Source organism: Camelus dromedarius, chromosome 10, assembly GCF_036321535.1.
Source record: "Camelus dromedarius isolate mCamDro1 chromosome 10, mCamDro1.pat, whole genome shotgun sequence".
Classification (NCBI taxonomy): domain Eukaryota; kingdom Metazoa; phylum Chordata; class Mammalia; order Artiodactyla; family Camelidae; genus Camelus; species Camelus dromedarius.
Window position 1 is genome coordinate 28,773,407 of NC_087445.1, and position 16,200 is coordinate 28,789,606.

The window sequence follows — 16,200 nt, forward strand, 5'->3', positions numbered from 1 at the left end:
TTTATACTGTCAGTTCAGGCTAGCCACAGTTCAAGTGCTCGGTAGCCATAAGGGGCTAGCAGCTACCCTGCTGGACAGTGTTGCTCCAGAGTCTGTTTAGGGAAACAGAGTACTACATCACACAGGGTTTTCTGAGTTTTATGACAGGATTTGCTTTGAGATAAGTATAAACAGGCCTCCCTGTGTATGACATTAGTCTCTGTAATACAGTATGATGCAAGGCTGGCAGCACGTGTTTTGTTCTCATCCCTTTCACCCTTGTCAGCTTCCTCTACTAAAAGTGTGTGTACGTGTATTCATTTCCACAGTAAATTTCCACAAAATCTATGCAGTCTTTAAGAAGTGATTTATGATACCGAGTAAATGAAACAAAGGAACAGACTATTGCCATAAGTAAGATATATATAGGTTTACTTACTGTTTTAACTTGAGCAGTTACTCCGTCTCTGTGGAGTTGTCTTTTGTCTGTCACCTGTCCATAAAGAATTTTTGAGAGAGCAAACAAAATGAGATTACGCCTTTACTGTAATCCGTGAAAAGTAGGATGTGATTAATGTGTTAACTATTATTATACTCTTATGTTCAAAGCCCTTGTATAGTTACTGCCAAAAATCAGTATGAGCAGAGTCCCTAACTATGAATATAGGAGCAAGGTACATAGTATATGGAAGTTACAAAACTTTACAAATAACCCATATCTGTCTGGGGACGTGTACCTTTATACATAGATTGTAGTTGACCATTCTCAATGTAAAGACTCACTTACTTTTGTCTCTTCCAGTAGATATATTATATTGATACCTATTTTGAAGGCCCTTTGTTAGGTACTGACTGTCCCCAAATTTCTGAAGTACTTAAGGTTTGCAATTCGATGCCTTGAAAGAGAGGGGAACTTTCACATCTTTATATAATTGTGAGATGATGAGTAATTTTTATGCTTTTAATATTTTATCTAAATAAAAAGTATTTTGGGGTGTATAAATACAATAATCACCATCATTGTCCAGGAATTTGTATGAGCTTAGAGCAATTTTTATTACACATGCTCTTTAAAAAAATCCTCTTATAAATTAATGTCACAGAAAATACTTGGGTCAGCAGCCTTTGGTGGTAATATACCAGCCTTCTATGTGTCCAGCAACAGGGTACTAACGAACTATTCCTGCTCTGTTTATAAAAACTAATAAAAGACAGTCAACCATGGTGATATTACCATACAAGCCCATTGAAGTCACACATAAATGTCTACCCCTGTTGTTTTTAAAATTGAACAAACAGGTAGTTATTTGTCATTGATGGATAAGTCACTCCATATCCATAATTTGCCTTCAGTGTCAGTCACTGGTCTGTGGAAGATTTAAGGATATATCCATTGTCTTTACCCTCTGAACTAACCTTATTTTTGTTTATCCATTCTTGTGCAGAGGTTACTACATCATAATTGTGCCTTTGAAGAAATCTCGTGGGAAATTTATCAAGCCATGGGAGAGTCCAGATGAAATGGAATTAGATGAGGTAACTATGTGTTTTTGTCTGTGTCTTTCATTAGTTATTTAATCTTTAAAATACACCTCTCCTCTCTATGGAGACCTTTCAGCCTCGAATCCCGGTGCTGACTTCTACATGTCTGGCTGGTCAGCTCGCTAGTTGGATGGTTCAGTGCTATGAGCATGCTCTAGGGGTCCCAACAAAGAGCCTTTCGTTTTAATTAAAAGACATTAAGCTGCTGTAAAGTTTACAACTTATCTAATCTTTGTTATCTTTAATAGTTTGCCCCTTGCACCTTATAAAACATGATACAGAGGTGTGGAAGGTGAAGTAAATTGTCAGCAAAGACTTAATCACCGTTGTCGAATTCCAAGGTCTGCTTCATTAGTGCAGTGGAAGCTGAGGCCGTTACAAATGCTAAGTTGCAGTTTGTACCAGACTTCAACACATGACCTACTGTGCTCTTGACTATTTTCTCACAGTTCTACTAATTAGCACGTTTGCTTGCTTTATTCTATGTTTTATAGGATTTCAGAATCAAAATGCATGTAACTTCAGGGGCAAAAAATAAATAAATCACCGATTTTTGAGCTGAGCAAGAAATATGGTACAAAAAACCAGGGCAAATACTAAATAATATGATTTTAATTTCTAAAATCTTAACAGTAGATGCATTGGTAGTCTTTTTACAAAAAAATTTTTTTTGAAATTTTTTGAAAGTTAATATAGTCTGAAGAACAATACCCGATTTTTACATACTTCTACGTACTTCTGTTAGATGAGAAAACTGTGATCAGAACTGTTAAGCCAATTCCCAGAGGGCCACCACCAGTTAATGTCTGGGGTTCGCATTTTGAAACAATATACAGGGGAGACATTACCATTTTAACAGATTCTACTTTGAATCAGTTCAGAAGTCAAATGAAAAGGCCCCCATTAGGGGAAATAATGAGGTTTTAATTTTTTGGATTTATTTACAACATGGTCTACATCTTATAACCCAACCTGTAATTTTTAGGTATTTTCTCTTCCTCAAATTTGCTCCTGCAAACAGACCAAAGAAAAGCAGAAATTCCTTAACTGCGTTACAGGGAAGGGATGTTTATTTCATACATGTCTGCACTAAGGAGACTGTGATGTCTCGAGATAAGGGCTGTTAGCTTCTTTTGGCAGACATATGTCATCCCTAGAAGTGTGGTTCCTCTTTACCCACTTCATTTGTCTAAGTTAAACTTTGATCGGGTGTAACGAAGGAGATGAGTTCAAGGTTAGGACTATGCTTTTGTGTCCCTGTTTAGTGATGACATGAGCCCTGAAGGAGTGTAAAATCAGACACCATCTCAGTAATGTCACATAATTTGTTACACATTTTTTTCTGCTGTTAATAAAGGAACAAAGTCATTTTTTTAGTATGTCAGAGGAATACCTCTGAGTATCTGAATTGATGAGCTGGTCTGTAAACATTTTGAAGAAAGACATGTTTTACTTGTAACTGACTAATCAGTTAATCCTGTGATAATCTTTATTTTCATCAGTTCTCAGCTGAAATACAGAATTCAGTTGGAATTGGATTTAACATGCAAAGGCAACTTGTAAAATCTATGACTCTACATATTAAAAAAAAAGTTTTTAAGGAATTAAGATCCAAGCCCAAGCCAAAAATGACATCAAATAGTTTTTTAAAAAAGCTTTCCATAGAAGTAGAGGTCTTTGGAAGTAAGAGGAAGCTGATTCTGTTTCACAGCCAGGTTTTAACCTCCAAAACGCACAGCTACATTAATGGAGTCAAGTTTAGAGCTATATGAGATTGAACTTTCTTGCAATTAAATTCTATGGGTCTGTGCTGCTGATTCCCATAACAAAGGGTCATTTTAATCATCCCAGAAGTTGTGGTGCATTAATCTGTATAATAGTTTGATAAAGAACTTTTATTAATTCAAAAATTTTGGGTCAGGATGGATTGTTTCCCACTTTTCTTACTGATATAATTGAGACCACATTGTAGAATTAATGGTGGAAGAAATAAGATATGCATTGACTGGAAAATGAAAATTATTTCTGATAAAAAACTGAAGCCCTCAATATATCTTCTGGAATTACCTCCAATACATCTTGTAACTATTGTGGAGGGGAATAAAGGAAAGTAGGCTATGGCCTCACTTTGTGCTTACTCATCCAGTTTCTGATCCCTGCAGACAGGTTTTTTTTCCCCCTACCATGGATAATAAAAGCATTGTAGTAATTTTATCTATAGCTTGGTACTGCCAGGTTTGACAAAGCAGTGTTCTCTCTTAAATGTATTTGACCAAGTGATTTTTTAGAAAGGCCTATAATTCAAATGGTTGAAACCACATCATTGAATAGAATGGTGGCCTAAGGGGATTCCACATGTCTGCCTCACATCTAGGCCCATAAAGATATAAAGAGGCTTTCAAAACAGAGTCACTCTCAATATTATCTATTGAGCTCATTTATCCTATGTCTGGGGATAATCTTCACATAATAAATTCACAGACTGGAACTCTTAGTTGTGAAAGTCAGACTGGGCAGGGCAGACATTGATAGTCCAAAAGAATTTTGGTCAAAATGACTCCTAAAATGTTAGTTATATGTAATTCAGGGCAAGTCTTGTAATATATCATAAGCTTTTCATCACACTGTAGTTTAAAGGCTTGCTATAAAATAACGTGGTCATTTGTGGCTGTAACTGCAACGTACTGGCTCATTTCAGTGTCATCTGAGTACACTTGACCCATTTAAAGTGTAACACAGGAACCAACCTACAAAGGCAGGGTTGCTGTTCCAGGTTTGACCTTAATGAATGGCAGCATTGGGTCGAAGGAACACCAAAAAGCTAAAATACTTTTATTTTAAAGTACTTCTTCTGTATCTACAAAAGAAACCCTAGCAAAAGGTACTCATGAGGGTGACAGTGATATGGATAAATTATGACACTTGCCTACATATGAAATATGAATAAAATCAAGGTGGGGTTTGATCAGGTGGGGTTTGATCAGTGATGTAGAAGAGGAGACACAGTCGCGTAAACAACTGATGGTAAACATTTCTGACTAGCCAGCTGCAAAAAGCTTTTCAGCTCATCTGCAGTGCGTTTGTCCTTCTCAAAGTAATAGTAAAAGAATCTAGAAAAAAAGAAATTTTAAGTACACATATATCTGTCTTAATGAAAGTAGATACATGAAAATTATTTTAGTATAGACTGAGTTAAAACAGTATTAATTTAGCCTAAAGTTTGCGTTTTTGTTTCTTTGATATTGTGCAGCCATTAAGTAAACAAAAATACGGTTGACAAAATTCTGTGTAATTTCATTTTATTTCACCAATTGAATCCAGTATTGTCACTTTCTTTTCTGTTTCCTCATTTATAAAAAATAAGGATACTAAGATACTAATAACCTATATATAATAGGGTTTTTATGAGGAGCAAATGAACCAATCCATGTTTAGCCTCCTGAGAACACTGCCTGGCACCTAGTAAGTGCTTAATAAATATTACCTATCATTGTCATTATCATCATTATTATAAGAAAACCTAAATTTTTAGATTTAGATTTTTTAATAATAATGTAGGACTGAAAGGCAGTGCTAAACAACTTTATGGAGTTGCTTTATCTTTATTACTCTTCAGTTGACCCACAGCTGAGCAGTCCACCTTAAGTTATCACTGGATGGTCCAAATTTGCTAAACAAGTCTACTGTGGTTTTCATAAAAGAGCTTACATTTATCAATAAACTCAAATTTAACAGAAAATTAATTGTAGAGCATTATAAATATTCAAAAAACAAGGACACAAATTATCTATATGAACAAAAGAGTGATTTCTACATTTTTAGGTTATAGTTTTGACCAGCTAAGCACATGTACAACTCTATGTTAAAGAGACTGTAGTTAACCACGAGGTTCCTAAAGTGAGGATTTGGTGTTCAATCAGTGTGCAACCATTATTATTACAGAAACCTGGCTTTCACTGTGCTACTGTCTCAGATACACATAGTATTTTCTGTAAATATATTAAGACAAATCAGAATTGTTTTAAAAAACCTGTTAAATTGCCCCTTACAGCAAATGGCATCCCAGACTTCTGTAGACTTCTTTGTCTGTTTTTAAGCCCTGTGAAATAGCAGTATTTAATAGAGCACATATAACAAACAGCATTTTGAAATTATTTATCATAAAATATCAGTAATGTGATTTTCTCCTGATAAAAGGGTGAATACAATAGTGTATTGAAACATAATCTCTTTTTTTTTCTTTTAGAAATACATGAAAGATTTGTGTGTATACATGTTTGTTTATTTTCTTCAGGATAATATTAAAATTAATGTTTCTCTACCCTGCCTGTTATCACCTAGCAAGATAATTCAAACTCTCCAGAGAGCTATTGGCCCCAGAAAAAGTTGATGCCATGATAAATATGAGGCATTGTACCCCAAATGGTTAATCAAGGAGTCAAGTCAAGCCAGAAATTGTTAAACAAGAGACAGTCTATTTAAAATATCAACTAAAACTTGCTCATCAGATCCTGTTTCTGCTCATTTTGAGGGACTATACATCATACAAATTGTCTCATTATGAAAAGCAATCTAAAATGGTACTAATCTCTCCAAAATGTTGGTCTTTGAAGGTTTTTATGGCTTTATCTGGGGTTATTACTTGCTTAATCAGTAGCAGTAATAAAGCTTGCATGACAGCTTTTGTGAATCAAGCTTACTTTTTTCCATAGACAAGTTATAATGTGTTGTTCCTTGACATGATTCCATTAGATCAGACAATGATGTGAGCTACCAGTAAGAGATCTAACTGCCCTGTGTTTATAGCCTCAGCCTTGCAATTGCAGTATAGTGCCTTACGTTAACAACAGAACAGGCATTTGGAAACTAGAAAGACTGAGATTTAGTGATGCTGACATATTACATGAAATGTGGATATATTGTTTTCAGTCCTGAATTAATTTCTCCCATTAAACTGTCATTAAGTTGGGTTATTGTTGTTTACATTTCTTTCTCTGTTTCCCACTTATTTTCCTTAAGCTGCTTAAAGAGATAACTAGGAAACGCAGAAGCATCCGTTATGGGCGAGAAGTAGAATTAAAGCCATATATTGCTGCTCACTTTGATGTCCTTCCCACCGAGTTCACCCTGGGGGATGACAAACATTATGGAGGATTTACAAACAAGCAACTCCAAAGTGGTCAAGAATATGTCTTCTTTGTGTTAGCGGTGATGGAGCACGCAGAGTCTGTAAGTTAATTGTGATGGCATTTTCCTATGGTATTCTTAGACATTTTCATCAGAATATGGTTATTTGGGGACACATAGGTATATTCTAGTTATTTCTCATGAGCTTTCATTAACTTGAAGGTAACAGGCTGACTACTTTGTTTTTGCATTTGTATCACTTAATCCTATACCCCTATCATGCTCTTCCCTGCTTCCCACTCTCCACTGGTAACACTAGTTAGTTTTCTCTTATCTGTGAGTCTGTTCCTATTTTATTATATACATTTGCTTGCTTTATTTCTTAGATTCCATATATAAGTGATATGATACAGTGTTTGTCTTTCTCTGACCTAACATCACTTAGCATAATGCCCTCCATGTTGTTGGAAATGTCAGAATTTATTTTTTTATGGCTGAATACTGTTTCATTGCGTATATGTACCACATCTTCTTTATTCATTCATCTGTTAATAGACACATAGGTTGCTTCCATATCAGCTATTATAAATAATATTGCTATGAACATTGGGGTGCCTGTATCTTTTCAAAGTATGTTTTCATTTTCTTCAGATACATATCCAGGAGTGGAATTGCTGTCATATAGTAGTTCTATTCTTAGTTTTTTGATTAATCACCATAGTGTTTTCCATAGTGACTATACCAATTTACATTCCTACCAACAGTGTACCAGGGTTCCCTTTACTCCATAACATCACAAACATTTGTTATTTCTGGTCTTTTTGATGATAGCCATTCTGACAGATTTAAGGTGATATCTCTGTGGTTTTGATTTCCCTGATGACTAGAGATGTTGAGCATCTCTTCATATGCCTGTTGTCTGTATGGCTTACAAAAAATTGTCTACTCAAGGTGTTCTGCCCATTTTCATTGGCTTATCTAGTTTTTTGATATTGATTTGTATGAACTGTTTATATATTTTGGATATTAACCCTTTATCAGTCATATAATTTGCAAATGTTTTCTCTAATTCTGTAGGTTATCTTTTTGTTTTGTTGGTAATTTCCTTTGCTGTGCAAAAGCTTTTGAGTTTAATTAGGTCCCAATGTTTTCCTTTTATTTCTTTCACCTTAGGGGAGAGAGCCAAAAAAAATACCGCTATAATTTATGTCAAAGTGTTTTCCCTATGTTCTAGGATCTTTATACTTTCAGGTCTTACATTTACTTCTGATACATTAATCCATTTTGAGTTTATTTTGTATATAGTGTGAGGAAATTTTCTAATCTCATTCTCTGATATGTAGCTGTGCAGCTTTCCCAGCACCACTTGTTGAAAAGACTGTTTTTTCTCCATTGTATATCCTTGACCCCTTTGTCATAGAATAATTGACCATAGGGTTTATTTCTGGGGTCTCCATTCTTTACTGTTGATCCAACTGTTTTTGTGTCAGTACTATGCTATTTAGATTACTGTAGCTTTGTACTATAGTCTGAAGTCAGGGTGTGGTATCTCCAGCTTGGCTCTTTTTTTCAAGATTGCTTTGGCAGTTTGGGATCCTTTGTGGTTCTATACAAATTTTAGTATTGTTTATTCTAGTTCTGTGAAAAATGTCATGGGTATTTTGATAGGGATCATGTTAAATACGTAGATTTCTTTGGGTAGTGGACAATTTAACAATACTAATTCTTCCATTCCAAGAGCATGGGATATCTTCTCATTTCTTCCTGTCATTTTCAAATTCCTGCATCAGTGTTCTGTAGTTTTCAGAGTATAGGTCCTTTGTATCCTTCATTAAGTTTATTTCTAGGTATTTTAATTTTGATGAGATTTTAAAATAGGATTTTTTAAAATATTTATTAGTGTAAAGAAAAGCAACAGATTTCTGTGTATTAATCACATATCCTGCAACTTTGCTAAATTTAATAGTTTTTTTCATTGACTAGAGGGCTTTCTATGTATAGTATATCATCTGCATATAGTGACAGTTTGACTACTTCCCTTCCAATTTGGATACCTTTTATTTTCATAGGGGTGTGATTCTTGAGACCTTTTGATGTGACACACATCTGTACAGGAAGGTGATAAGTCATCACTGACATTTTCTTCCTTATCCTCTTAAAATGACTTAAAAAAGAGAAAGATTATATATATTCTTAAAATGACTTAAAAAGAGAAAGATTATATATATATATATAAACACACACACACACTGCATAGTGTCTAACAGACAGCAGCATGTGTGATAACAAGCTCTGTAATTAAGCATATTTCCAGGTACTTGGAACATATCTTATTCTACATAACTGCCAGTGAGCCACAGTGCTTTCTACCCAGATTCATAGGGAAGTTCTATCTAGGAAAAGGCAAGCACAGCCTGCTTCTTTAATTATAGCAATTTACTAGTGACTTTATCAGGGAAAAGGCAAGAAAGTTAGAAAATAATTCAATAGAACAGAGAATTTCAAGGTACTCTAAATAATGAGTCGTCTTCTTTCATGTAATGCATCTTGCTCTTACGTTGCTTTATGCTTCAGTTGCTATGAATGTTAGAGGGATAGAAACTGTAGATGGTGTTGGGGGGTAGATTCTGAAGTGGCTGTCACAATAACATGTATTGTACATATTCTAAACTATACCTAATGCGGCTTGAAATTGACCATTGTGGCAACCAGGCTGAGCCACAATGAGCCCTTCCCCTATATAGTAAGTCTGAGATACGTCAAAGATTTCTCCACATCAGGTCTTGGTATGTACAGGGGGCTTCTCTTCAAATGACTGAAGGAATTCCCTGGTAGAAAATCAAAACACAAAGGCAGCCTTTCTGCCTGGTTTACCTTTGTGCACAGGATGTCATTTGAAAATAATTCTCTTTAAATAGCTTTAGGATGTTTCAGAAAGCACCTTCAGAGCATTGATGTAGATCAGAGAACCCAGCACAGAGAAATCTCATCAGATCATCCACTGTCAGAGAGATTCTGGTTTAATGTCTCACAGATGTTTCTACTAGCATTGCCATGCATCATCACTGATGAGGGGTTTGCCCTTCCCTTACTCTGCCATCTCACTGTTTCATTGATTATATATAATTAGGAGTTTTTCCCCAAATATACAGTATATGACTTGCTCCTTTTTTCCATTTTTTTTTCAACATCTCTCTCAGAGCTAACAGCATTTCTTTTATGTTTTATGTATTAAGGTAAGCATTTACTTTATAGAAGACACTGGTATCCACCTAGTATAATGTCAGCACTGATAGTCTTATGTTCCCTAAGTGATTGTTAGTAAAGTGGCTAACCACTCCCAGGGCGGGCTGATAATTTGCATACAAAAAATATCTACCACCTCACCAGTGACTTGAGCTTTCCCCTCAATTAACTGCCTCGTTAAGAATATCGAAGAACTGGTTTCGAGTGACCAAAGGCTTAATCTTTTCCATATCTCCACATACTGAACAAATTGTACTTTACACAAGCTATCATTTTATGATTTTGTTTTCTTTTCATTTTCACACGTTTGTTTCCTGATTTTCGTTGGAAATCTATGTACTTAGGGAAAAGTTCTGCTCAGATTTCCATCTTGCCTGATGACCAAGGTTATCATCTCAAAGGCTCTTGGAAAAGAATTCCAAATCAGAGAGTTTTGCTTATTTTGGTCTGCCAGACAATTTGAATGTGACCTACAGAAGGGAAAGGGTAAAGTATAAACCAGAACAATTAAGTTAAGAATCATGTTTCTTGGATATATAGTGTCTTTGCCAAGTCCTCTGTGTAAACCCTTATTCAGAACATTTCTTTTCTCTTTTTTTAGCTGCTTCTAAGAAGGTTAGAACTATACTGAGTTTTTGTCTTTTGAGGCATCAGAATGTCTGAAAGTCTAGTTTAGCTCTTTGCTGCGCACAGCGAGGAAAATGGGAAGAATATAGCACGGAAGCATTTAGGGGGCGTGTGTTCTCCAGATTGACTGCTGAGCTTGCACTTAATTTCACAATATATGGTCTAATGTTTTTAATGCACAGTAAAAGTAATTTGCTGATCATAGAAAAGTGAGCGTGCTTACTCATGTTTTATTAATCTCAGTCATTTGAAGAAGTGAGTATTTTATTTATTGAAAGATTTCCTGGGAGCTCCCTAAATGCAATGTTCTGTACTATCTGCTCTAAGCATACAAGCAGTATATAAATCTTCATGTTCAAAGAGGCATATACACAAATGAAAACCAAAAACAGAATTTGGCCACTACCACTAAAACAACAAATAGGACTATTTACATTTTTTGAACTTACTTTTACCTACATTTTTTAAATGGCTGATTTCCAATTAAGGAGACATGGCTGAATCTGAGGCCTTGAAGATTAGTTGGATTTCGGGAGCTAAAATGTTTTGGAAACTGAGAGGGTTACACAGAACAGAGCATTTGGGGAGTAGTTAGTAGCAAGAAATTTACTGTGGTGGTATATGTTCTATGTGGGAACCTCTCAGAATTGGAAATGAAGGTCTGGGATGTAGCAGCGTTTCTGAGGTAAGGAACATTAGTGGTGAAGTAATCTGCATAGAGTTAGTACTTAAAGCTGGGGCTCACCTTGCTACAGAAGGGTGACAGAGACTAGCAGAGAGCAGAATTTAAGAATGCTGGCACATGGATGGATTCAGAGACAATGAACAAGACAAAATCACTGGAAAGATTAGGACGGGACCAGTTGAGCAAAGAATTAAGGGAGCTAGAGCTGGGAGTTTTTAAAAAAGGCTTAATCAACTATGGCAAATCGGGAAAAGCTGTCTGGAAGGGAAAAGACAGTTAGGCTAACCAAACCAGGAAATAGGATCACTTGTGGTGCTGAAGTGAGAAGATGAGGAGCAAGGGGAGCAAGTTGTAAGGCAGCTCATGGATGTGGACCGTTCTCTTGGAAAAGACTGCTTTAAAATGGGGCAGAGTCCAGAGAACATTCTTCTGAGATAGCCTATTTTATTCTATTTCCTGAATTTATGGAGGACTAATTGCCAAAAATGGTTGTACGTATTTAGAATGCATGGCTAACTTTATGTATTTGTATGTATATACACACACACACTGATTACCAAGATCAAGATCATTAACACAGCCATTGCCTCACAGCAGTTAACTCTTACGTGTGTATGGTGAGAATTTAGGATCTACTCTCAGCAACCTTCAGGTTAAGATAGTCACCTTGCTGCCCTGTAGAGCCTCAGAACTCATTCTTAAAACCATAGAGTATATGTCTTTCTTTGTCTGGCTTATTTCCCTTAGCATAATGCCCTCCAGGTTAATGCTTGTTGTCACAGACGGCAGGATTTTCATGAGTGAATAATACGATTCCACTGTGTTTGTAACTCACATTTTCTTCAGCTAGTCATCCAAAGGACACAGGTGTGCAGATATTTCTTTGAGATAGTGGTATCATTTCCTTTGGATATATACCCAGGAGTGGGTATATATTTTGGCATCAGTTGTCTACTGAGAATCATCATCTCAGCCTCTGAACAGTAACTGAAATAAAATATGAACTTTTTTTCTAGACAACCATATTGTCACTTTCATACCTCTTGCATCTAGAATCTGAACATTGGGCTTCTCTTTTGAAACTTATAGACTTTGTCCATTGTTTGTCTTTCATTTTCTAACTGATGCACAACTCTTAGGACTACTTACATAATTTAAGATTTAATGAAATACTGATTAGGCTGTATAAATTTTTACCTTTTAAATTTGGTTTCCTTACCTGAGTCTTGGGGGCTGGAACTGTAACATTTCTGTTGCTTTTTCACATAGCACTGGATAGCCTATAAGTGGCTCATTGAACATTTTGTGGCTCATTAATTACTGGTACTTACACTTCATAAGATCATTTAATATACAGATCCTAGTGTAAAAAATATCTATGGAGTAATTAACTTATACTATGAAAAGTGATTTTATTATAAAAAAAATTTCTCTGTAAGGAAAGTTAGATTGTAAAACATCTTTCCTTCCCCTTCCCTCTCCTTCTTCACTAACACTATTTTACATACTTATTGTCAAATCCACTATGTCCTAAATCTTTGCTTATTCTAACACTAAAGATACTACCTAGAACGTGATCATTTTATAACTAACACAGACTCTGTTTTTCCTCAGAAGATGTATGCAACTAGCCCTTACTCTGACCCCGTTGTGTCAATGGATCTGGATCCACAGCCAATCACAGATGAAGAAGAAGGCTTGATCTGGGTTGTAGGTCCTGTCCTTGCAGTGGTCTTTATTATCTGCATTGTCATAGCTATTCTTCTTTATAAAAGGTAAGTTTGCCCAGTATTTCCTTTGTCGTGTTGGGGGCTGCCTTAATTTTGAAGAGTTTATCATCCTTCTGTGGTTATTAGTAGAAATACTTCCAGTAATCACTGTGGAAATGTGTCTACTACTGTTAAGCACAGTCTTTACATTTTGTGCTTTAAAATCATGTTGTGTGTGTGGCATAGACTCTGTTGCCAAGTAGGCACAGGTCCCAGCCTCCATCTTCTGAGATAATAGTTTGAGCAGTGGGAGGTCTTTACTTGACTGTTGAGAAGTCATTACATTCATGGGCAGATGACCCTAAGGCAGCTCACCCTGGATTCTTGTAGATGATTAATGGCTCCATTTCAGAAGTCCAATTTGCACGTGCATTGAGGGTTTCTTTCCCCCATGGCTGTTTCTCAAACCTTAGTAATAAGTAGCTAAAGGTCAAAGATTTAAAGAAGGAAGAGAGAAGTAAAGAAGGAAAGGAAAGGGAAAAACTCCTCTAATGTGTATTTGTACATCTTCAGTAGTGAATTCTCATTTGCATCCAAGAAGAAATAAATGCAAGATATTTTCCTTTAAAAATATATCTACAACCTCCATCTTGATATTCCAAGAATCAGTATGATTTAGTGTCTGATTACATTTAGGATGCAAATAATTCACATTAACCCACGCTTTATCGCCTGTCAATCTCGTTTCGGGCTCCCTTACATATAAGCTAGATTTTTCTTCCCTAGCTCTCTGTTTAGTCAGTTGGATAGAGGACATTAGTAACTCTTCTTCTCTTAAATCCTTCTTGGCCTAAAAAATGTATTCTAAATATACAAATTTATTTTAATTAACAACATATGTAATACATTCTTAAACATTCAGAATGACTAAGGATTATGTCTGCTTCTGTCAGGTTTTTTTTTTTTATGAAACTTTCATCTGTGTTCTCATTTTCCTTTGTAGTGCTATCTTTCAGAATGCTACTGTGAAAATACTCTTTCCTCAACTGTAAGATAGGTTTTCTCTCTATCCTTCTCTCGTTTTCTCTTCTTCCCTCGCCATAATTCTGACATTGACTCAGAGGAGAATTTCCTCATTACGGTGGTCATTTACGTATTTAATCTGACAATCTTATTTTCATTTTCCAGACCATGTAGCTGCCTTCATTGGGTTTATTTCTACCTGCATTCCTTTATTAAATACATTCTACTTATGTACCTGGCATAGTCCTTTTTCCATAAGCTCTTTTCCCTCAAAAAAATATTTTTAAAGACACTTCTCCTTTGAAAACACTTTCTCTTATGAGGCTACATGTCATTTTATTCCAGGGTTGAGGGGGAAAAAAATGGGACAAATTAAAGAACCACATACCCATAACTCATTAAATTGCCTGTCCTCTTTTGGAAAGAGTGAAAGAAATATCCATCAATCATAGCTTTTTATCCTGATAACTCAATTGTCCATGCCATAACATAGTTTAGCCTTCAATTTTTGACAGCTTCAGTCTTCCCATTCCACTCTATATTTTATTATCAGTGTGTATTGATAACTTCTTTCTTACGTAAGAGCTAAGGGCAGGAAGCATGAGGTCCCCATGTGCCCCAGAATAAGACACCCTGGGTAAGTCCAGACAAAAAAGCCAGTATCCTTTGTTATGTACAGCACATCCTGCTGGGGGAGTAACCAGATCAGAAAATAAGTGCTTGCTGACAGTTGTATTGCCTGACCATATAGCACATGACACTCTGTGAATTAAGTAACTGTGAAAAAAATTGGATAACTTTTAAAAGATTTAAAATTAAGCTTTCTTTATCCACATGTGCTTGAAAAAACGGGCATCTTATTTTAAATGTTGAATTTTAGTGTGTGCATATGTAAGCATCGTCTAATGCAATTGTTCAGAAATGCACACATCCTCGAATGCTGAGTATATTTAGCTAACCATCTGAAGGCCCATGAAGCATTTCTGAAATAGCAATGCTTGCTTCAGCAGTAAAGAACATTCCTGACTTGAAATTCAAGCAGACACCCAACAATGTCCTTCCTGATTTTCACGAAGCAGTTTCAGAGGAAATCTTCTATAGCCAATGAATAGTGCCTTTTATAGCTTGGATTCTGACTAGAGAATTACATAATAAAGACTGTGTCCCTCTTTTTAGGTGCCTTTCCGTTTGTACGTAAGTCATTCATAATGGCTCAAAATTGAATGTTTTACTATTATTAGTGTGTCACTTCCTGTATGCAAATAATGAGTCCAGAATGAATGAAATACTGTTGACTTACATTATTTTGATTGTCATATACACCCCATTATAAAACTACTTGTATTAGCTATGGATGGTTTGTCCATATAAAATATTTCATCCAGCTGTCGCAGGAGACTTATTCCTATTATATTAACATGGACTAGCACATCCTTATCTCACAATCAACTCATCTGACTTTGTTTTACATCGCCTATAATACATTGACTAATAATCAATGACAAAACAGTATCATTGAGGCCTTCTAAGGGCCTTAAAATACCTTCTGAGCTTTCAGCTAAGTAAAATACAGCTTCTAAGTCATTAGTGTTACAACTTGCTTGCACTATGATGTTGCATTTGAAATTCTGTTCTCTATATGATATGAACAATGATCACAAAATATAAACTGCAGAGGTAAGATATAGCAAGGTTTGGAAATTATCAGGAAACCTGAGTTCAAGTCCCAGCTCTATGACTACGTGGCTATATTTGTTAGCATAACTTTCTACCCAAAAGAGCCTACAGACTGGGAGAAAATATTTGGAAACACTGTCACTGACAAGGGCTTCACTTCCAAACTATATCAACACCTCATGCAACTTCGTAACAAAAAACAAACAACCCAGTCCAAAAGTGGGCAGAAGACCTAAACAAGCAATTCTTCAGTGAAGACATGCCTAAACATGCTCAATAATCTAATCTACAATGAGGTATCACCTCACACTAGTTAGAATGGCCATCATTCACAATGCTGGAGAAGCTCTGGAGAAAAGGGAACCCTCCTACACCGTTGGTGGGAATGTAGTTTGGTGCAGCCAAAAGACTAAAAACACACTTAGGACCCAGCAATCCCACTCCTGGGCATATATCCAGAAGGAACCTTAATTCAAAAAGACACACTGACCCCATTGTTCACAACAGCACCATATACAATAGCCAAGCCTAAATGTCCATCAACAGATGGCTAGGTAAGGAAGATGTGGTATATTTATACAATGG

The 16,200-nt window shown here is 35.9% G+C and overlaps 1 protein-coding gene across 20 annotated transcripts in view; it reads left to right on the plus strand.

Annotated features, from left to right (window-relative positions):
• The window catches only part of PTPRD (protein tyrosine phosphatase receptor type D), a 1,876,190-nt gene that overhangs the window by 1,731,574 nt on the left and 128,416 nt on the right, over window positions 1–16,200 (plus strand). For 16 of the 20 annotated variants that reach the window (XM_064490208.1, XM_064490209.1, XM_064490212.1 and 13 more), the window contains 3 exons: window positions 1,425–1,515; window positions 6,541–6,750; window positions 12,821–12,981. In XM_064490208.1, the coding sequence (XP_064346278.1) occupies window positions 1,425–1,515; window positions 6,541–6,750; window positions 12,821–12,981 (462 nt within the window). The remainder of the gene's footprint in view (window positions 1–1,424; window positions 1,516–6,540; window positions 6,751–12,820; window positions 12,982–16,200) is intronic. The other 4 variants (XM_064490215.1, XM_064490225.1, XM_064490224.1 and 1 more) reach the window with 1 other exon arrangement.